Below are 24,200 nucleotides of genomic sequence, written 5' to 3' on the forward strand. Positions count from 1 at the left end.
TGGCAGAATGCAAAGTTTGAGGATGGGTGGTTACAGCAGTGCAGAGTTAACCCCTTCCAGCCCAGAGACACCAGCAGTGAATTGTCTCTCTGGCTATGGAGTGAGGGGCTTTAGCTGAGCTGATGGTTAAGGTGGTTATTTGGCCAGCAGGCAGGTTAACAAATTCACAATCAGAAAAGTCTAGTGTAGTGACATTAAGAATATGTCTTACAAATCCACTGCAGACCAGTCTGACAATGAATGAATAGTTAAAAGCAATCCATGCATTGCATCCAGTAAACCCTGAAAAGGATTGTGTTGCATTTTAGTAATACTCCATATAACCTATTTTATTTTTACTACTGCACATTTCTATACACTGTTGCGGTTGTACCATACAGTACTCCACACTACTGTAGCCCATTCCCGATTAAGTCAATTGTTGTACTTATACTCATGATTACTACCGAATGCAGCACAGTCTTTTTCAGTTAGTTGGGTATTACTGGTCAGGTTGTTCGGTACGGAGGATGGGATGAAGCATCCATGGAAAGCAATGACAAATCAGCATGAGGGTGACACGTTTCCATGGTACCTATCACCGCGTGTGTTGCTCTGGGACTGTCGGCCATTATTATAATGTCTCGGCTTGTGCAGCTGCCGTGGTAACCCTTCACCTTTGCCCCAGCAAGCCGTCTCCCAGAGTTCTCCTGCACGCGAAGCAGGGACCCTCCACCTACCCGCTCTGCGAGAGGGCAGGGAAAAGAAACAGCAGGAGAAGGTGAGAAAGTGACGGAGGTTTAACAGTTTATAAGAGTAAAGAAGTGACAAAGTAAAAAGGCACAAATACCGGTAGATTGGGGAAAAAATAAAATCAGTACAGAAATTAGATGTGGGGTATAGAAGAAAATATTATAAGCCATTTTTTATAAACCTGTTATTGGTCCTCTGCAGTTCAACAAACTCAGTAAATATTTTATGTGATCCAGCATATATATATATATATATATATATATATATATATATATATATATTTTATTATTTCTTTTAGAGATACTTAAACAAAAGGTACAATACGAAGGGTAAGCCCAGTACCCACATTCAGCTCATATATTTAATTAGTTTGAACTTTATTTAAATGTTTCAATTATAAAATACTTGAGGGGTGATGTATCAAGAGAGATAATATAGAGTAGTTGCCGAAATCAGCATCTAACTGTTATTTCAAAGACTTTGCTAAATAAATGACAGTTAGATGCTGGTTGGTGGCTTTGTGCAACTTCTCTACATTATCTCTCTCTTGATACATCTCCCCCTTTGAGATAAACTAATATACACTATTATTATTTATATTCATTATTTTGAATGAGAATTTATGAACTTACTTTCACTCACTTATTCACAACTTTGATAATTAGATCCACACTCAGCATGGATGGGTAAAAGTACGAGTACAAAGAATGCAGGAAAAATGAACAAGGAATTACATTAGTGTATTTGAATAGACAGGTGAGAGATAGAGTGTGAGAGGAAGGGAAAAGAAAATGGCTCATAGAAACTGCAGTGGACACAAGATACTTCCTATCGCTTACCATGTCCTGAAAGGACGGTTGTGTGCTGAGAGCTGGTGCTGCCAAACCTGTATGTGTCTTGGTGCACACTGGGACTGAGCTGTTGGTACCCGGTGGTCACTGTGCGAGTCAGACTGTTTGCGGAACCAGGAAAAGAAAAATCCATACGTCCATTGAGTAATTGTTCTACAAACAGAAAAATAAACGATAACAGGTGAGTGGTTTTGTTAATGTCATAATGAAAGAAACGCTGCAGATTGTTTGATAAAATGTCAAAGTATAACAATCGCTTGTTTTGTCCGCTAGAGAGTTTAATACTACCAAGCGAATGGCTGAAGTGAGAGATGGGAAAATATTGGAAAATCATTAACTATCTATTAGTGTGTTTTCACCCTCTTTTTCTCCCTAACTATAGATTTTGCAGTCTACACTGTAGAAATGACATGCAACATTATTTGTGTCATTTCATGTTTGCGTCTAGTTTGTCAGTGCTAGATTAATGTGTATGTGCAGGATTAGTTAGTATCAACCAGGGGTCTAAGTACAGTGGCTTGTTAGTATATTTCATTGCATAATGAGCTCCTACATTTGTGCTGGGATACGCAATATGTATGTGATTGGTCAGTAGGCTGTTAGACTGGTGGGTGTGTGCTGGGATATGTATGTGATTGGTCAATAGGCTGTTAGACTGGTGGGTGTGTGCTGGGATACGCAATATGTATGTGATTGGTCTGTAAGCTGTGAGACTGGTTGGTGTGTGCTGGGATACGCAAAATGTATGTAATTGGTCAGTAGGTTGTGAGACTGGTGGGTGTGTGCTGGGATATGCAGTATGCATGTCACTGGTCAGTAGGCTGTTAGACTGGTGGGTGTGTGCTGGGATACGCAATATGTATGTGATTGGTCTGTAAGCTGTGAGACTGGTGGATGTGTGCTGGGATACGCAAATTGTATGTAATTGGTCAGTAGGTTGTGAGACTGGTGGGTGTGTGCTGGGATATACAGTATGCATGTGATTGGTCGGTAGGCTGTGCGACTGGTGAATGTGTGCTGGGATACGCAATATGTATGTGATTGGTCAGCAGGCTGTTAGACTGGTGGATGTGTGCTGGGATATGCAATATGTATGTGTTTGCTTAGTTGACTGTGAGATTGGAGGGTGTGTGCTGGGATACGCAATATGTAAGTGATTGGTCAGTAGGCTGAGAGGCTGGTGGATGTGTGCTGGGATACGCATTATGTATGTGATTGGTCAGTAGGTTGTGAGACTGGTGGATGTGTGCTGAGATACGCAATATGTATGTGATTGGTAAATAGACTGTGAGACTTGTGGATGTGTGCTGGGATACGCATTATGTATGTGATTGGTCAGTAGGTTGTGAGACTGGTGTATGTGTGCTGGGATACGCAATATGTATGTGATTGGTCTGTAGCCTGTTAGCCTGGTGGGTGTGTGCTGGGATATGCAATATGTAGGTGATTTATCTGTAAGCTGTGAGACTGGTGGGTGTGTGCTGGGATATGCAAATTGTATGAATTGGTCAGTAGGTTGTGATACTGGTGGGTGTGTGCTGGGATACGCAATATGTATGTGATTGGTCAGTAGGCTGTGAGACTGGAGAACGTGCGCTGGGATACGCAATATGTATGTGATTGGTCTGTAGGCTGTTAGACTGGTGTGTGTGTGTGCTGGGATATGCAATATGTATGTGATTATTCTGTAGGCAGTTATACTGGTGGGTGTGTGCTGGAATATGCAATATGTATGTGTTTGGTTAGTAGGCTGTGAGACTGGTGAATGTGCGCTGGGATATGTATGTGATTGGTCTGTAAGCTGTTAGACTGGTGGGTGTGTGCTGGGATACATAATATGTATGTGATTGGTCAGTAGGCTGTTAGACTGGTGGGTGTGTGCTGGGATATGCAATATGTATGTGTTTGGTCAGTAGGCTGTGCGACTGATGGATGTGCGTTGGGATACGCAATATGTATGATTGGTCAGTAGACTGTTAGACTGGTGTGTGTGTTTTGGGATACGCAATATGTATGTGATTGGTCAGTAGGTAGTGCGACTGATGGATGTTTGCTGGGATATGCAATATGTATGTGATTGGTCGGAAGGCTGTGCGACTGGTGAATGTGTGCTGGGATACGCAATATGTATGTGATTGGTCAGTAGGCTGTGAGACTGGTGGATGTGTGCTGGGATATGCAATATGTATGTGATTGGTCAGTAGGCTGTGAGACTGGTGGGTGTGTGCTGGGATATGCAATATGTATGTGATTGGTCAGTAGGCTGTGCGACTGACGGATGTTTGCTGGGATACGCAATATGTATGTGATTGGTCGGAAGGCTGTGCGACTGGTGAATGTGTGCTGGGATACACAATATGTATGTGATTGGTCAGTAGGCTGTTAGACTGGTGGATGTGTGATGGGATACGCAATATGTATGTGATTGGTCAGTAGGCTGTGAGACTGGTGAATGTACGCTGGGATACACAATAAGTATTTAATTGGTCTGTAGGCTGTTATGACTGGTGGGTGTGAGCTGGGATACGCAATATGTATGTGATTGGTCAGTAGGCTGTGCGACTGACGGATGTTTGTTGGGATACGCAATATGTATGTGATTGGTCGGAAGGCTGTGCGACTGGTGGATGTGCGCTGGGATACGCAATATGTATGTGATTGGACAGTAGGCTGTGAGACTGGCGAATGTGCGCTGGGATACGCAATATGTATGTGATTGGTCTGTAGGCTGTTAGACTGGTGTGTTTGTGCTGGGATATGCAATATGTATGTGATTATTCTGTAGGCAGTTCTACTGGTGAGTTTGTGCTGGAATATGCAATATGTATGTGTTTGGTCAGTAGGCTGTGAGACTGGTGAATGTGCGCTGGGATATGTATGTGATTGGTCTGTAAGCTGTTAGACTGGTGGGTGTGTGCTGGGATACACAATATGTATGTGATTGGTCAGTAGGCTGTTAGACTGGTGGGTGTGTGCTGGGATATGCAATATGTATGTGTTTGGTCAGTAGGCTGTGCGACTGATGGATGTGCGTTGGGATACGCAATATGTATGTGATTGGTCAGTAGGCTGTTAGACTGGTTTGTGTGTTTTGGGATACGCAATATGTATGTGATTGGTCAGTAGGCTGTGCGACTGATGGATGTTTGCTGGGATACGCAATATGTATGTGATTGGTCGGAAGGCTGTGCGACTGGTGGGTGTGTGCTGGAATATGCAATATGTATGTGTTTGGTCAGTAGGCTGTGAGACTGGTGAATGTGCGCTGGGATATGTATGTGATTGGTCTGTAAGCTGTTAGACTGGTGGGTGTGTGCTGGGATATGCAATATGTATGTGATTGGTCAGTAGGCTGTGAGACTGGTGGATGTGTGCTGGGATATGCAATATGTATGTGATTGGTCAGTAGGCTGTTAGACTGGTGGGTGTGTGCTGGGATATGCAAAATGTATGTGTTTGGTCAGTAGGCTGTGCGACTGATGGATGTGTGCTGGGAATCGCAATATGTATGTGATTGGTCAGTAGGCTGTGAGACTGGTGAATGTGTGCTGGGATATGCAATATGTATGTGATTGGTCAGTAGGCTGTGAGACTGGAGAACGTGCGCTGGGATACGCAATATGTATGTGATTGGTCAGTAGGCTGTTAGACTGGTTTGTGTGTTTTGGGATACGCAATATGTATGTGATTGGTCAGTAGGCTGTGCGACTGATGGATGTTTGCTGGGATACGCAATATGTATGTGATTGGTCGGAAGGCTGTGCGACTGGTGGGTGTGTGCTGGAATATGCAATATGTATGTGTTTGGTCAGTAGGCTGTGAGACTGGTGAATGTGCGCTGGGATATGTATGTGATTGGTCTGTAAGCTGTTAGACTGGTGGGTGTGTGCTGGGATACACAATATGTATGTGATTCGTCAGTAGGCTGTTAGACTGGTGGGTGTGTGCTGGGATATGCAATATGTATGTGATTATTCTGTAGGCAGTTATACTGGTGGGTGTGTGCTGGAATATGCAATATGTATGTGTTTGGTTAGTAGGCTGTGAGACTGGTGAATGTGCGCTGGGATATGTATGTGATTGGTCTGTAAGCTGTTAGACTGGTGTGTGTGTGCTGGGATACACAATATGTATGTGATTGGTCAGTAGGCTGTTAGACTGGTGGGTGTGTGCTGGGATATGCAATATGTATGTGTTTGGTCAGTAGGCTGTGCGACTGATGGATGTGCGTTGGGATACGCAATATGTATGTGATTGGTCAGTAGGCTGTTAGACTGGTGTGTGTGTTTTGGGATACGCAATATGTATGTGATTGGTCAGTAGGCTGTGAGACTGGTGGATGTGGGCTGGGTTATGCAATATGTATGTGATTGGTCAGTAGGCTGTGAGACTGGAGAACGTGCGCTGGGATACGCAATATGTATGTGATTGGTCTGTAGGCTGTTAGACTGGTGTGTGTGTGCTGGGATATGCAATATGTATGTGATTATTCTGTAGGCAGTTATACTGGTGGGTGTGTGCTGGAATATGCAATATGTATGTGTTTGGTTAGTAGGCTGTGAGACTGGTGAATGTGCGCTGGGATATGTATGCGATTGGTCTGTAAGCTGTTAGACTGGTGGGTGTGTGCTGGGATACACAATATGTATGTGATTGGTCAGTAGGCTGTTAGACTGGTGGGTGTGTGCTGGGATATGCAATATGTATGTGTTTGGTCAGTAGGCTGTGCGACTGATGGATGTGCGTTGGGATACGCAATATGTATGTGATTGGTCAGTAGGCTGTTAGACTGGTGTGTGTGTTTTGGGATATGCAATATGTATGTGATTGGTCAGTAGGCTGTGCGACTGGTGGGTGTGTGCTGGGATATGCAATATGTATGTGATTGGTTAGTAGGCTGTGAGACTGGTGGATGTGTGCTGGAATATGCAATATGTATGTGATTGGTCAGTAGGCTGTGAGACTGGTGGATGTGTGCTGGAATATGCAATATGTATGTGATTGGTCAGTAGGCTGTGAGACTGGTGGATGTGTGCTGGGTTATGCAATATGTATTTAATTGGTCTGTAGGCTGTTAGACTGGTGTGTGTGTGCTGGGATACGCAATATGTATGTGATTATTCAGTAGGCAGTTATACTGGTGGGTGTGTGCTGGGATATGCAATATGTATGTGATTAGTCAGTAGGCTGTGAGACTGGTGGATGTGTGCTGGGATATGCAATATGTATGTGATTGGTCAGTAGGCTGTGAGACTGGTGAATGTGCGCTGGGATATGTATGTGATTGTTCTGTAAGCTGTTAGACTGGTGGGTGTGTGCTGGGATATGCAAAATGTATGTGATTGGTCAGTAGGCTGCTAGACTGATGGATATGTGCTGGGAATCGCAATATGTATGTGATTGGTCAGTAGGCTGTGAGACTGGTGTGTGTGTGCTGGGATACGCAATATGTATGTGATTGGTCAGTAGGCTGTGCGACTGATGGATGTTTGCTGGGATACGCAATATGTATGTGATTGGTCAGTAGGCTGTGAGACTGGTGGATGTGCGCTGGGATATGCAATATGTATGTGATTGGTCAGTAGGCTGTGAGACTGGTGAATGTGCGCTGGGATACGCAATATGTATGTGATTGGTCAGTAGGCTGTGCGACTGATGGATGTGTGCTGAGAATCGCAATATGTATGTGATTGGTCAGTAGGCTGTGAGATAGGTGAATGTGCGCTGGGATATGTATGTGATTGGTCTGTAAGCTGTTAGACTGGTGGGTGTGTGCTGGGATACACAATATGTATGTGATTGGTCAGTAGGCTGTTAGACTGGTGGGTGTGTCCTGGGATATGGAATATCTATGTGATTGGTCAGTAGGCTGTGAGACTGGTGAATGTGTGCTGGGATATGCAATATGTATGTGATTGGTCAGTAGGCTGTGAGACTGGTGGATGTGTGCTGGGATACGCAATATGTATGTGATTGGTCAGTAGGCTGGGAGACTGGTGAAGGTGCGCTGGGATTCGCAATATGTATGTGATTGGTCAATAGGTTGTTAGACTGGTGGATGTGTGCTGGGATACGTAATTTGTATGTGATCGGTCTGTAGGCTGTGAGACTGATGGATGTGTGCTGGGATACGCAATGTGTACTGTACGTGATTGGTCAGTAGGCTGTGAGACTGGTGGGTGTGTGCTGGAAATCCAAGCCTGTGGACTTGATTCAGTGGTGGGCTCATACATGGCAGCAGCTGTGTCTTTTGGTGATCGCCCCTCTGCAACCTTATACAAATATTGCTGCAAAGCCCTTTCCTGGTGTACATCTGTGTGTATGAATGTGCAAGGACTGAGACACTCACTTTGAGCATCTCTAGATGCTGTAATACCGCCTGATGCATCTTTAGATGCAACCATCGGTAGCAACATTGAAACTTGCACCAGCGCTAGGGCAGGTGTTGATTTTCTGAGTATGTCCTACACTGTGAACGAGTAAGCGTCTGTGTACACAAACACGTCAGAGACATGTCCATAACGCGCCCTTAAGATGGACCATCTCCGTGTGCCTCTTTAGCCACCTTGCAACAGCACCTCTGGTCCTAATTCAGAGATGTGCGCAAACCTGATGGATTATATACATCTCAGATGTTTATTGAACTGCGCATGTGCAGATCGGGTCCGTCGTAGTCGACGCAGTGCAGCTGCAGATGTCAGGTGAGTGACAGTCTGCAGCTGTTTGAGGGTGATTAGAGGGCAGTGACGGGTGAGCATTTTACAAAATGAGGGCATCACAGCCCCGATTTGTAGATGTGCCAAGGCCAGGTTTGTGTCTTCCGACGCAGCTTCACTAACCCCGGCAGCGTGAAAACACCACCCATCCTATGTAACCTTAGGGTTACTCAGATGTTTGATGTTCGTGCACGTCTTCAGACACAGCAGCAGATTTCAAAAGCCTGCAGTGGGCGTCTTTCTGCTACAGACACCTCCTGCTGCTGCCGTCTCTGAATCAGGCCCTTTGTGCATACACACTATGCAACACATGTACCATACCAGTTTTTAAGGGTTTTCACGCAGTAGCAACAAATCATTCAACTCTGTGAACATCAGCATTGCATGCGATTCTGCATCAAGCCCTGTATGTATTATGTGGTTACCAGGCTGAGAGACTGGTGGATGTTTGCTGGAATAAACAGTTTATATGTGATCTATAGTCAGTAAGGTGTGAGCAACTTGCATATATTCACAAAACATTACCTGTCGCATATGGTGCATTTGTGTCTATATGTGATATTGCCTGATCACCCACCTTACTTCACTCCATGACTCAGAGTACACACTGTGCTGGTGGGGTCCTCAGGATTAGGAGGAACAACAGCAGCAGCAGTAGTTTTGTTGCTCTTCACCTCTCTGCTGTGTCTGTCACCAGGGCCGGTTCTCCCGTTACGCATGGTACGCAGCTGCGTAATGCGCCACATAGTGAAGGGCGCCTCAGCTGCGTACCATGGGGGCCGCGGTGCAGACTGTGTCTCTGTGACACAGCTGCACCGCCTGTGTAGCGCTGACCGGACGGAGTTCGGTCAGCGCTACACAGCACAAACACACAGCCGCCGGCGCCGGCAGCTGTGTGCTTGCTTTAGCAGCTGATGAGAGTCAGACAGACTCTCATCGGCTGCTGCTCCCACTGCCGGAGCCGGACATCTTCCCTTCCGCAGTGGGTAATGGGAGTGACGTCATGACGTGACGTCACTCCCATAATGCAAAGCGGCGGACGGAGGAGCTGGTATCGGCGGCGGGACCAGGACCAGGAGCGGGTTTCAGGTAAGTGGTTTTTATTAAATTTTCATTACGTCTCTACTGCGGGGGCACTACAAGGGGGGATTACTAGGGGGGTAATACTACTTATGACACTACAGGGGGTAATACTACTGGGGGGCGCTACAAAGGGGGATTACTAGGGGGGTAATACTACTGGGGGGCACTACAAGGGGAAATTACTAGGGGGGAATACTACTGGGGACACTACAGGGGGTAATACTACTGGGGGCACTTCAAGGGGGGATTACTATGGGGGTAATACTACTGGGGATACTACAGGGGGTAATACTACTGGGGACACTACAGGGGGTAATACTACTGGGGGCACTACTACTGGGGGCACTACAGGGGGTAATACAACTGGGGACACTACAGGGGGTAATACTACTGGGGGCACTACAGGGGGTAATACTACTGGGGACACTACAGGGGGTAATACTACAGGGGGGGAATACTACTGGGGGCACTACAAGGGGAGGATTACTACTGGGGGCACTACAAGGGGGGAATTACTACTGGGGGCACTACAAGGGGGGGATTACTACTAGGGGGGGGACCACTACTGGGGGCACTATATAAAGGGCACTGCATAGTGGGTACCACTACTGGGGGCACTGCATAGCGTGGGAGTACTACTGGGGCACTATATAAGGGGAATACTACTGGGGGCACAAGGGGCACTGCACAGGGGGGGACCAATACCGGGGGCACTGTAAAAGGGGCATTGCATAGGGGGGGCGCCAAAAAATATACTTGCTTACCAAAAAATTTGGGCTAGGGCCGGCCCTGTCTGTCACCCAGACCCAATGCTACATGGTTTTACCAAGGTGCAAATGTTCCTTTTTTTGCTCCTTTTTTAATTTGCTCCTAACTCTGCATAAGTCCCGCAGGGCCTGGTTCTGAGAAGGGCACTGCCGCGTCCACTCTTGTGTCTGTTTACGGAGTCGCAGTTGCGATAATATGCTAATGCTAGTTTCAGCTGTCCCCTGGTGTAGATGCCTGCGTCTGATTGTGCAAACACTGAGATGTCAACTGTCAGCTTCTCTGCATGCTGTAACATCGCTGGTGATTCTTGACATGCCACCATCGGCACACCATCAGCACATTCATACTTGCTCCAACCCTAAGGCAGGTGCAGTTTCTCTGTCTGACCACGCCCTCTGTGGCTGCGGCTGTCTGTTAGGGAACACAACAGCTTTCACTGACACATCCACGGCATTCCCATAACACACCCATAAGACTGACTTTTTTACGTTCACTTCTAGCCATTTCTTATTCATTGCCCAAGAATGTCCATCACTTTGCCCATTTATGATACCGTCTGTCCCAATCACTACAGCATCTTTGTGCATACAGTCCGTGTAACGTATATGCCGTAGGGGGTTTCTAAATTTTTCACGCATGCGCACTTGCAAATAATCGCTTAACTATATGTGAATTACTTTCACATGTGGATCAAGCCCTTAGTGTCTTTGTGCACTGTTCAGACAAGTTTGGGCTAGTGTATATAAACTAGTCATGTTTAAGTTTGGCTGTTCAGTATTTGCTGAAGTGATTGAGAATGTAAGGAAGTGACAAAGGGCTCTCAGGGAGGCACATACTGGGACGTGTACCAAGTACACTCCAATATGTACATTGTAGTAGATTGAGAACATTGGATTCTAATTCTTCATTAAAGTTGTGTCCACATTTACATGATGTTACTTTAATAACCAAGTATAAGACGGTAAATTGTACATACTGTAAGTAAGTTTCATTGTATATTTCCATAACTATCGTGTTCTCTGTCTGAGCGTTATTACTTGCATGTGTCAGTTGGTAAAGCTACATAATATATTAGGGTGATAAAGTTGGACTTGGACCTAAGGACTAAAAATGACCAACCTCTCTATACACCCACACAGGACAGAAACACCTACCTCTACCAGAGTTAAGCAAAATAAGGCAGAAGCAGTGACAGGATGGAGGCTAACACCAGTACCATACATGCAGGGAAAGAAAACAAGACTAATTCTAGTTCAAACTAATCTTCATTTAAAAAAATATATTTTCATATCAAAGGGATCACTATAATATATAATGTCCTGTATTGCCTGTAATAACAATTGTTTTTCTTTTCATCTATAAATCATATCTGTGATAATCAAGTCCTGTTTTGTAATACTATTGGAGAAAGCCAACTAGAGCATTTACCTCCATTATTTTAGTAAGAATTTAATACATGTATATACAGGTTGAGTCTACCATATCCAAATATTCCGAAATACGGAATATTCCCGAAACACGGAAAATTTTTAGCATGACTGAGAAAATTAAACCTTTGCTTTCTGATGGTTCAATGTACACAAACTTTGTTTAAAGCACAAATAATTAATTTCATTATTTTATGCAAATATTCCAAAATACGGAATATCCCGATATCCAAAATACCCCTGCTCCCAAGGATTTTGGATATGGGAGACTCAACCTGTATATTGTACACGTGGGACAAACAAAGGGAATTGATATCCTTCGGAGAATGTGTAAATTACACACATTGCCAATTATGACATAACCCAGCTTCAGTACATCACATATTAAAATGGTTTTCAAACCTTGTCACTTCATCAGAAATAAAAAGTAACTTGCAGCCAGTTTAAACAATGTTTGTTTCTCATTCTGCATGACTAGTTCTCCCACAAATTGGGAAATTAGGACTTGTGAGTTAAAGATTCCTAATGGAAAAAAGGAAACTATATTGGGAGAACCAGAACACATGGGAACTCTATGCATGACAAAAAACAAAGACTAACATTTTGTTATATTTATACGGTTATTGTGGTTTCTGCCTCCCTCTTGTGGCTCCTAGGCAGATGAGGTGCAATGAGGTTCAATCCCAAATGCATTACTAACGTAAACTGCATATTATTTTATTCTATTGTGTCTCCCAATTGAGTATACTAGCCATATTGCCTTTTTTGGGGCAAAAAACCCTGTGATACATTCTTTTCTTATGCAAGACAATCCAGACCCATGTGCAATTGGTAAATGTGCGCTCGAAGAGCATGGCCAGGTAAGTCTTATCATTACAGGGGTTGAATCAATAGACCTTGTACCCACTGACCGATGCACCACACCAATGAAACATACAAAAGAGTGCTGACAAGACAATCATGCAACTGCAGGCTGTTAGCACTTTACACTGATGGCGGGGTTGACGGGAGGGAGGAAAACATACATTACTGGACCCCCCCACTGCCTTGTTGTCACCTTCTGGAGTTGCACGTATGGTCCCCCTCCTCATGAGAGAGCTGGAATTGTCTGTATTGTCCTGGAGGCTCTCAGTGTCTGTTGACATCGCGCTGCTGACGGACAGGCGTGGGATGACTTCTACAGGGAGTTTCCATGACACATGGCGCAGATCCAGTTCTGACCCCAGGAGTGGAACGAATTTCCAGCGCTTGCCTTCAAGGGACAGGGGCGTCTTAGATGGGGGGGTACATATTAGGGAAGAAGGGTGGGGTGGGAAAAGGAAGTTTGCAGCATAAGGGGCAGTGTGGTGCTAACAGCCGGCAGACCGGGCCTGCAGTATGTGAGTAGCTAGTCTTGGAAATGGGCTCACTGACACAATATGAGCAGTAGACACGACTGGGGCTCACTGACACAATATGAGCAGTAGATACGACTGGACTGTGTAGACCTTTCCACTATGCTTGGTGTAATAAGGGAGGGTGTTGTAGGCAGCTTCTTACCAGATTCATCAGACACACTAGGCCTCTTGCTTCCCACTGGAGACCTCAGGACATCTGTACTGTACATGAGATAACTGTCATATTCTTCTCCTCCCTCGGCATCAATAATAGGTACATCCGGAATAATGGGAACTACAAGCAACCAATAGCAGCAATTAAAAAAAGTGATAATAACCAATAAGTTATATATTTCTTCAATGTAAGAGGCAGGATACAACACAATGGAATGCAGTCATAAGGTCAATAATCACAATGTCAACAATTATAATATTGTCACCACACTGTCGACATTGTTGAAATGTTGATAGGCAACATGTCGACAAATTCACAACGCCGATATCTGAATTGCTGACGTGAAATCCCATCTTTCTCAGAATGTCAATTCTTAATTATAGCATAAGTTTTGGAGGTTACTCACTGGACATTGGACGGGCTGGCTGGGTGGCAAGGTTCATAGTTGCTTCTCTCTCTGGACCCCAGCCTGCTCCATTACTGGCTTTCACAGTATATCTGTATGGCTGGGATTCCCGTAAGTTCTCAATAAGGACCATTCGTTTCTTTGGACCATTCAGTAAAACTTTCTTCATAGGTCCAATAGGTTCTGCCAGAAACACCAAGACATAATCATAAAAGATGAGTCCACATGCTACAAGGTGAAGTTGTCCAGGTGTTGTGCTTTAGTGATGGATAACCTAACTACTCTGCAATATCTGCACCTTTTAAAGAGCTTTATACATTAGGACTAATACTGTATCAGTAGGTGCAGCATTCGTTCTTTTAAGGTGTTTGACTAATTTAGACCTGACAATCTATAAATATGCTTAAATAATATTTAAAATCAAGAAACTTTGACACCTTAGATTGAACCAACTATTGACACTAGCTGCTAAAAGTAAATCCTAACTTCAAATATTTTATTTCTTCTCTATGTTCTAAATAAGGACATTTAATATCCTGCACCCACTTATCTACTTCCAGAAGACAAGCCTAAAAGAGATAAACATATTCAGCAGAAGCTACGTCTATGTGATCTTCAGGTAAAAGTTGATTAGGACTCAAATTGTGGTTCTAGTGTACTTGTCTCTATGGATTAACTGAAGGGATAATGGAGAAATGCCTAACTAGATTGGATCAACCACCTTTAAGAACAACATAAGTTATTTTGAATGAACGTTTGAATGCTGGTGTCAACTGAAGTGCAAAGTTCTCTAGCCAGCTGAATTACAGGAGGCGGAAAAGATATCAGAAGGTAGATAAAATACTAGAGCATATACTTACGGTTGTCCTCGTTGACCATGCCATAGTTAACTTCGTATGCTATAATATTGCCATTGGTCTCCGCGGGTTCTGCCCAGCTCAGCTGTGTAACGGTGCTTGAAATTACATTGAAAGCCAGCCGGCCTGGTTCACTTGGGACTATAGAGGAGAAAAATGGTGGGACTATTACCACTATGCCAACTGAACCCATCACAGATAATCTTATAGTGAACTATATTATGAGAGTTGACCTCTGGTCACCAAATCCCATGCAAATGCTGAGGTTTCAGCATATTCAACAGATAATAAATTACACAGTTCAGCAGGGCTTCCACAGTTTCATAAGCTACTGTAGTTTTGAAACAGCTAATTTTCAACATACTCACCATCCTCAAGGGTCTGGCATGTCACTATGTCTGTATAAGGGCCCTCCTCCTGGCTGTTGTATGCACACACTCGCATCTCATAGTCACAGTATGGATATAGGTTGACCAGCTCTGCTGAAGGCACCTTAGTGTCTACTACAGTGGCATCTGACTCAGAATCTCCTTGAATCCAGTACCGCACCTATGACAGGATTAATTTCATTTACGGATAGTTAAAAAAAAGTAACAAAACAAGGATATTTCAAGCAGTCTGTAATCAAAGTCCATATTCTTAAAAATTTATCATTTTTACAACAATCACGACATAGACTTTTTTTTTTAAATAAGAAATTTGCAATTTTTAAATAAAATGCCTTCATGTTACTAACCGCCAAAACTTGCTGACCAAGATATCTGCCTTAGGTGGCTTCATTATAGAAACACCCAAAGGAGATCCAAAAATGAAATGAACATTTGAATGAATATATTTGTTAAGATTCTAGAATGCCTAGTCTACGCTCCCTTCTTTAGTTACAATGCCATATGTATTAGGGGGGATTCCAACAAAGTTTATAGAAAATGTAGGTAATAAAGTAAAGATGGCCACATCTGTGTATATCTGGTGCCACAATTTAACCATTGTATTGCCAAATATGGGACTATAGAATGCATAGTCCATTCTCACCTGTTCCAAATTCAATCCAGTCTGGGTGGGATTTGGTATATTTTGTCAACAGTTATTGTTGAAATTCATAATGTCAAAATGTACCTAATGTCGACATGTAACATGTCAACATGTACAGCATGTTGACATTGAGCATGTCGTCACTGATGAATTGTTGCTAACAATGTCGACAATCAGTGATGCAGCTGTTCTGGTAGTAAGTACCCTAACACTAATCCTAACCCTAACCCAAGCCTAAAGCTAACCCTAAACCTAATGTCGTCATTTTGTAACATGTCAGCATTTCGCTTGTGGACATGTTTGATTTTGACATTGTGAACATGTTGACATTTTGTCAACATTTTGCAGATCTCGACATGTTAGCTGTAGACATTTCAATGTCGTAACTGTCGACATTATGAAGGTTAGGGCTGCAGATGAAGTTTAGAGCTGCAGATGACCTCCAATGACACATGTGCAAGGTCTTTGGCTGACCCATAAGTTATCAGTAGCAGTTACTGGTAGATTTGCATTGTGATATTGTCATTCTGGCCAATATCGGAGCGATCAGATCCGGGCACTTTGTACTTCCATGTGGTGCCAAACTGCTCACAAATCTGATTATTTGCAGTTTGGCCTAAAACACAGGATTGTACAAATAGTAAAAAGGAAAAAGGAAATTGGGAAAAAACTACTGCACTAGTTATTTACCAACCATATATCTGTACCATATATTATTTATTACCCCATATTCTTATCACATCAAATCAAATCATGTTTTGGGGGTGCTGCCACAAGCAAATTGGTTGCCAATGTGTACTAGAACATACTAAGAAAAGAGAAAGAATTGGTCTTACAGTGGCGCACAAAAGAAATTCAAATAATGATAAGACTATATAAAATATAACTTTTAGTATACTGTATATCTTGTTAAAAAGCCTATTACTGTGAAATTTTTAAAAGCAGTAAGTGTGTAAAGGTGAAAAATAAACAAAAATAGTGAGATTAAAACACATGTAAGCAATGTTCTTGTTTAAATAGTATTATTGTTGGTAACTATGACCTTCATAAAAGATTATGATGTGTGTCGTCAGAATAATGCGTTAATAAATTTATTCCACAAGAGTACTTATCTCCAGTGTGTTTATTGTTGTGTTGTGACCTAAAGGATAAACCCCTTTAAAAAATAAAATAATGTCACAATAATAGGCTTTTTAACAAGATATATAATAAAAGTAATATTTTATATAGTCATCATTATTTTCATTTATTTTTGTGCACCACTGCAAGACCAATTATTTCTCTTTTCCTAACACTGGATTGTATCATGATCAGTCAGTGGTAACAGCTTATTTTCTAATTTAATGTTTTGTCTTGTATTACTTCTTTTTGCATGGATTATTGACACATTTTATTAAATTTTTTTTTTTTAAAAGGGAGGTGTTTCGGAAAAACTGGCTAGCATAACAAATTATTATTGTAATATTGAATTTTAAAAAAGTTAATTCAAGGTGATTAATGCAGCTCTACCAACATGGGCTTGTCATACAAATACTGATCTACCAAGAATAACTGATTTGCTTACTTTGTACCCAGTAATTTTTCCCGGTGGAGGCATCCAGTTGGCGCGGATCTTCCTAGCGCTAACAGCCTGAGCATTTAGGTTGGCAGGAGCGCCTATCTTTCCACGTGGTGACTGGAGAGACTGTGTTGGCACAGTCTTCTGCACAACTTCCGCTTGGATTAATCAGAAAGGAGACAACGTATTAAAAATGTAACTACTGTCACTGAAGGCGAATTACTTACATAAGAGCAGGAGTTCAATGACCCAGAGCAAATCAGACATCTACTTTTATTGTATAACATGTAATAATTTAATTAAATCTAATTTGTGATCGATTGGTTACTATGAGTCATTGCATATTCGTACTCAATTAATAACCCTTGATGATAAAACCTTTTAAGTTTTTGCTAGCCCCTATAAACAGTTTGGTATTCAGAATAACTCACCTGCACTATCATCAATGGTGATGGTACACTGTGGGTACTTGCCAATCTTGGCACCATACTTTGGGTTGCTCAGCTCCAACAGGAATTGTTTGACCTGTCGGTTTCCCAGCAAAGTGTCCACCTCTGATCGGCCGAGTAGAGGAACCAAGATTTCTGACTGAGATTCATCTGCTTGGAATGTGACCTCACCCTCCGAGAATGCATAATCCTAAAACAGAAAAAAATTATTTGGAAAAAAGGATTATACAGGACCTAAACAACAATCACAGACATTTGGGGACAATCACAAGAACAAAACCTAATCTATTATAATGTATAATGGAAATTAAAATTCACAAAATATTTAGATTTGTTAAAGAAGTGCATTATCCCGCAATTACTCAAATAATGCAGCTGCTCTTTTTACTGAAAAGGATCAGGGTGCCTCTATATGCTGCCATTTTTATGTGAAAATCCATCCCACCACTGACTTATTAGAATATAAGAATGTAGAATGTAAGCTCTCACGAGCAGGGACCTCTTCCCTCACATGCTTCTCTTTACATTTTCTTCTACTCTTTACTCCCCATAAGGGCACCTAACACATGACTGCCAACTCCCGGCTGCTTATTGTGCGTGCTTTAATTGCTATTGCAGCAATGTATATAAATCGGGTCCTTTTCCTACACTGTAATGTACTGTAAGTTACTTGTTTCTTGTTCACTCATTAGTTCTATGTACTATGTAAGGAGCTGCGGAACACTTGTGGCGCCATATAAATAAAGGATAATAATATATGTTGTCACCTGTTAGCAGCAATGAATGCTTCAGAATGCGCAATGTGGCGTCAGGGGTAGCAACCACATCAGACCTAAGGCTCTAGCTTGGCCAACGAGACATGATAATGCAATTGGTGGGTCCATGGTGTAAAAAAATATATGCAGATATGCGCTATGCATAATATATATATATATATATAAATATTCTAATACAGTCGGGATAGGGGTCCCTCTCCTGGATAGATGGACTCCCTCTTTACACACACAGCAGCCAGAGAAACAGGACACAATTCTGGGGTTCTCGTGCAAGCTGGTTGGGCCAGTCTTTATTGTACTAGACCAGTGTTGGCTAACCTTGACACTCCAGCTGTTGTGGAACTATATACCCCAGCATGCCCTGCCACAGTTTTAGCATGCCCTAATAGCAAAACTGTAGCAGTGCATGCTGGGTTATGTAGTTCCATAACAGCTGGAGTGTCAAGGTTAGCCAACACTGTACTAGACACATAAATAAAACAAAACAGAAATAAAATCCTAGCCCGTCTGGGCTCTAACTAGACAGCACATTCCCTAACAAAAGACTAAATAAGTTCATGTCCACAGTACTTACAGGTGGCATCACACAGTGTTTCAGAGCAAACTAGCCTGCAGGCCTGCCCTCCCAGTTATGAGACACTCAGCTATCACAAAACCCAGCTTATCTGAGCCACTTTCAGGTGTAAGCCCTAACGAGCCTGCTACCAGGCTGAACGGCCCAACACCTGGAGTGGCCTGTGGATGGAGCCCTCTCTCTCCTCACATCCACACCCCCAGGACTCATTCCCATTTTTCACTAAAGCCGACATTTCTAGTCTGTTTTTCCAAACAGTCTTCTGGGGGTTTGAAAACGCATAGGACAGGAACCTGGGACAGACACAGAAGCCATTCAACACTGCTCCAGTGCTTCTGTCACTATATATATATATATATATATATATATATATATTGTACATGTCAGTACCATTACATGACCACCACTGGGCTGCCTCCAACATTTAGCAGGCCACTGATTTCTGGCCTTTCTAGTCAGAATCCTTACTCCAGGCTGAGGCTGAACCAGCTGGGCTCAGGCTAGAGATGACATAACACCTCTATCAGGTGTTACCACTAATCTCCAGCACCGATGACTCATGCAGGGAATTAGCCATCAGCCAGCCACTACTGCTCAGTATATTTCTCTAGTGCCTGAGAATCAATTGTGTTCTACATACAGTAGGTGTTCCCAGTCCAGAACTATACTCTCCAGTATAGTCTTCTTCCAGTGTTGTTTAAACTCTGGTGTTCAGTTTCCTTGACAGCAGCACGTCCTTACCTGCATTTCCATCTGCAATGTTTCCTCATACCAGCTATTTACTCTGTTACTTTCACGGTGGGAACTAACTAAACTGGGCAATGACCTGGGCCCTCACTGAGGAAAGGCCATATCTTTTTGGGGGGATTCCTAGTCTTAGACTTCACACCAGGGTACTTGGTTGCACCAATGGCACCTGATTACATTTATTATCTGTGTGTGTACTCTGTTACACTTGCTGTCTGTTTTGAGCTCCTGGGTTATTGTAATATACTTGTGTATCTCACTGCACATTATGCGCTGTTCCCACAGGAGATAACACATCTGTGCCTCTCATTACACACTACGCGCTGTTCCCACAGTGCAAGCACATACGTATAACTCGTTACATTTTACACGCCTGTCAAAACAGTGCCAGTACCTCCGTATACCCTGTTGGTCACTACGCGCTGTACAAACAGTGCTAACGCATCATGTACCTTGTGGCATGCTAGCAAAAACCCACACTTTTTGTACTCAGCTGTACCTTTACCATTTCTGCCTACTGTGTAGTATACCTCAGAGTATTCCGTGGCTACCACCACTCTGAGTATCGCAGTTATACCTCTTTTGGTGTGTTTCCCAGTAGAAACAAAATACAGAGGCTTCACTACACATGCAGCAAGGTTATTAAATCACAAATTCACACACAATTTAGAGATACAGTTCTCCATTAGTGTTGTGCCCACCTTGCCCTCACGAGCAGTCAGGTCCTGTGATCGGTAGGTAACTTGTGACTTGCCACTCTGCAGAATCTCACGTGACAGTGGAACACGGGCCAATTGGTCCAGGCGGCTGTAGGTATACGCTGGCTTTACAAAGGTCACAATACTTTTAGCTGCAATAGAGCGTTTGTTATGAAGATTATTATTAATAAAAGATCATTCCAGGGAGCATGTTAAATGATTTCTGGCGTATTATAGGCTATTGCATTAATGTACTGACATATTTAGACATATATACCTAGGCCTGCACAGCACATAATGTCACTACTCCCACCTTGCTCTTTGATGATGGTAATATTAACATTTTTTCGTCCCAGACGGGCAATTCCTGTGGGCACATCTAGAGCTTCCACTAGCAACTGCTTCTCATCATCATCCTCTGGCCTGATGAAGAGGGGAACTCGAACATCCACTAGTTCCACACCTTCCTGGAACTCCACCAGCCCATGGGCATCTGCAATAGACACAGAGTGGTAACAAAGATGAGGAAATGTAATGACAAAGTTCAGTCTGCGGTTAGAGAGCCTTAGGCCCTCATTCAGAGCCACTCGCTAGCGGCAGTACGCTCGTTCCGAGCGATGTTCGCACATCTGCGCATGCGTACGGTTTTTAGTACGCATGCGCGAACCAGTCAGTGCGGCTGAAAATCGTTGGTACGCAATATAGCGAGGGCCTGCTATTTTGAGTGACAGAATGAGGCGTATGTGGGTGGTAACAGGGGAAGGTGCTTGAAAACGGGGAGTGGAGATCCGAACGCAGGCGTGCTTAAAGGTCAAAATGGGCGTTTTAAGGGAGTGCATTATTAATACAGCAGCGTCATTGACCACGTCACTTGTTTTTTTTTAACTCAGAACTGCTCGCAAAATAGCGGTTGAAAACACCAACCACAAGAATAGCGAGCAGTTCATACGCTGTACGATGTACTTGATTAATCTAATAAATAGCGGGCATGACGTATGGTGCGTGCGGCCAGGGGGCGTTTTTATCAAATAAACGAGCGTATGTTTTGCTCGCTCGTTCAGACTTAGAGGTGTGAACAGACTGCAATTTGCGAACGGATCATTTGAATAGCCACCCCTTGTTTTTGAACGAACGACCGCAAATAGCGAACGGCTCTGAATCAGGCCCTTAGTCCTCACCTCGGTCTGATGTCACTGTATAGTACCCAGGGGTGACCTTCATGTCTTGGAATGTCTCTTGGGTGACATGTTTCTCTGTGACTTTTACAATCTCAGGTTCAGCCTCCCGTGGAGCCATTAATACTGTGTCTGTGATCGTGTGATCCTGTCTGAAGACAATTTTGTTATAGGTCAGAGTCAATTACAAGAGAGGGACATATAAGACCCACAGGTACCATGCTGTCCCCGCAGATCAGCAGCTACAGCCTTGTACCTGATTGTACGGGACCGCAGAGCCATATGCAGATCAAGATTGCAGGCTTTTAAGGATGAGCTTATACAAGATGGTATGTGGAACGGGGTGATTAGGGCAAATTTTCAGTAAGAGGTCAGATTATGCACAAACTCACACAAAAACAATCATGTTCAATATAGTAAAATCAGATTGCAGGGATGGTAACTACACATATTTGAGACCAACATATACTGAATCTACTCGCAAAAATGTGTATTTATGGCTTTTGCATTAAAGGCAGTTTTGATTGTCCTTCCAAACTGGGTCAAATTAGGGATATTTTCAGAGAAAAAAAATAATGAGTGATGTTAAAAAAATATATAGTATTATAAACACCAAGGTTATAGTTTTCTTTTGTTGACAAATCACAGCACAAAATATGTAATTACTTTACAAAGCATCTGCACAGATAAACCATGGATAGCACAATGAGAGTGTATGCCCATGTACTGTATGTGCAGCTCCATCAAACTATATCTACATACAGAGATGCAGTTAACCATGCAAGTTTTTTGTGTGTGTTTAACACTTCTGTATTAAAGGCAGAACAAGAAAAAGAATAGCAAAATAACATGCATTTCTTTATACCTTTTTCCGGCATTGGACTGCAGCCTAAATGGAAATAAAAAGAGAGTCTTTAATCCCATGTATGCTTTGAGGTCAAAATATTATTGATACATGCATAGAAGACAGTCTTACCGGAAGGTTGTCTGCTTCACCTTGTGAGTTCCAGGTATCACTTTATACACCTCGTTCAGCTAAGGAGAGAGAAGCGTGTAGTGAGAATCACCATTCCCTGACCAGGGTTCCTGGCAGCCCCAATAGATGTGCAGAGCATAGAAAGGGAATAATGTAATGAGAAGGCTTAGTACTGGCCATGGGCAGTTTAAAACATGAACCCAACAAGATAGATTCCTAGTAGTATATTTACTAAAGTGAGAGTTTTTAGAAGTGGACATGTTGTCCATAGCAACAAATCAGATTTTATTTAATAATCATCTAGCACCTTCTAGAAGATAATAGCTACAATCTGATTGGTTGCTATTGGCAACATCTCCACTTCCAAAAACTCTCACTTTAGTAAATTTACCCCCTAGTCCCTCAGTTTCCAATATACAGCTGCAATCCACGGGCAAAAAAATTTATTGATAAACTGAGAAAATCTAGTCAATCATTTTTAACTTGGGATATCAAGAGAATTGTAAATTTAGAAAATAGCAATAATACTGTAAGGATCTGGCTGTCAAATATTAGTGTGTATATTAAACTTAATTTCTATTCTTTCTCACCGTATCCTCAACTTCTCGGCGTAGTTGGTCACATTCCCTTGTCTGAGGCTTGGACAGGTTTTCAGTAAAAAGTCGAGCCAATCGCAGTGAGACACCATATGGGACTGAGGAAGAGGAGGGAAAAAAAGAAGGATACAGTTTGCTTTCCTTTCCAATCCTATACCCCAAGCTTATTTTGTTCCTATCCCAACTATTTGTATCTCATACCCAGCTCCTTAGGGTTCAAATCTCCATGTGAAGGAGGGGGGCGGTGAACATTGTTCGTGATCTTCCATCTAACGGTGTCCCCGCCTTTCAAGTTGCCAGTTCTTGCAAGAGGCGTGTTCAGGTAATCGGATGACATCAGACTTTGCCGTAGCATGTAGTGGTCTTCCTTAAATCCCACTGTGCGTCCTAGAGAAAAGACCAGAGTGCCTATATTGATCTGTAAAGCAACAAACTACCTGTTTGAGATTCAAGTACATATACAGGTGATCCGCTGGTATCTGGTTTTGAACAAATTAATGGATGTCTCTATCACTGTGGACCTATGTGGTGCAGAAAGTTGTAGTGTTTGACAACAGGAGCATAGTAAGTCTTACACAGCTTAGTATTAGTGATTGATTCAAAGAAGAAGAAAGAATAGTATTCTGCTATTGGGGCACCCATGAGTCAATAATGGATGCCATATATTCTGGGATGCACCACCCAAGTTATGCAAATTTATAAGAGAAAATGTATATTAATATGGGAATGGACATTAAAAATTTCTCTAATGTTCTCTACTTATAGTTTAGAATTAGACAGGACACTAGTTATTTATGTTTTGGATAACAAAATCTTCTGCTAATTAGCATGTGAGAGACATGATGTAAGTGCTTGTATATTGTTATTTTTATTTATAAAGCCCATTATATCACAGAATGCTACAGAGTACACTGAGAGGATCATACTGCAAATAAATAACATGCAATGTCATGAGACACAAGATAAAGGTCACCCTGGCCAAACAGGCTAACAAGCTGAGCGCTATGGGGAGCAGCTGATGCATAAGATAGTGGAATACCAATTGTAGCTAGAAGTGGGGAAAGTGTATTTGTCTACTGGAAGACAGAAGCATCAACAGACACCAATAATAAAGCAGCCATTGGCATTTGGCATTTCTCTGCAGCCACCACTAATGTGCAGCGAGGAGAAAGAATGGAAAGTGTAGATATGAAAAATGAACTATCTATTGTAAAATGAACATAATTGT

General features: G+C 42.7%; 1 protein-coding gene across 4 annotated transcripts in view; it reads right to left on the reverse strand.

The window, feature by feature from the left end:
* Positions 1-24,200, reverse strand: part of ITGB4 (integrin subunit beta 4) — a 114,093-nt gene that overhangs the window by 20,432 nt on the left and 69,461 nt on the right. For 3 of the 4 annotated variants that reach the window (XM_088482541.1, XM_088482540.1, XM_088482539.1), the window contains 14 exons: positions 23,174-23,359; positions 22,967-23,070; positions 22,377-22,435; positions 22,266-22,289; positions 21,404-21,552; positions 20,539-20,718; positions 20,229-20,377; positions 17,413-17,620; positions 16,988-17,139; positions 14,760-14,940; positions 14,395-14,532; positions 13,535-13,717; positions 13,117-13,248; positions 1,572-1,736 (listed from right to left, as the gene is read on the reverse strand). In XM_088482541.1, coding sequence (XP_088338667.1) covers positions 1,572-1,736; positions 13,117-13,248; positions 13,535-13,717; positions 14,395-14,532; positions 14,760-14,940; positions 16,988-17,139; positions 17,413-17,620; positions 20,229-20,377; positions 20,539-20,718; positions 21,404-21,552; positions 22,266-22,289; positions 22,377-22,435; positions 22,967-23,070; positions 23,174-23,359 — 2,010 coding nt within the window. Of the gene's footprint in view, positions 1-574; positions 725-1,571; positions 1,737-12,634; positions 12,830-13,116; positions 13,249-13,534; positions 13,718-14,394; positions 14,533-14,759; positions 14,941-16,987; positions 17,140-17,412; positions 17,621-20,228; positions 20,378-20,538; positions 20,719-21,403; positions 21,553-22,265; positions 22,290-22,376; positions 22,436-22,966; positions 23,071-23,173; positions 23,360-24,200 lie in introns of all 4 variants that reach the window. The other variant, XM_088482542.1, reaches the window with a different exon arrangement.

Source organism: Taudactylus pleione, unplaced genomic scaffold (assembly GCF_031769625.1).
Source record: "Taudactylus pleione unplaced genomic scaffold, aTauple2 ptg000290l, whole genome shotgun sequence".
NCBI classification, from domain to species: Eukaryota; Metazoa; Chordata; class Amphibia; order Anura; family Myobatrachidae; genus Taudactylus; species Taudactylus pleione.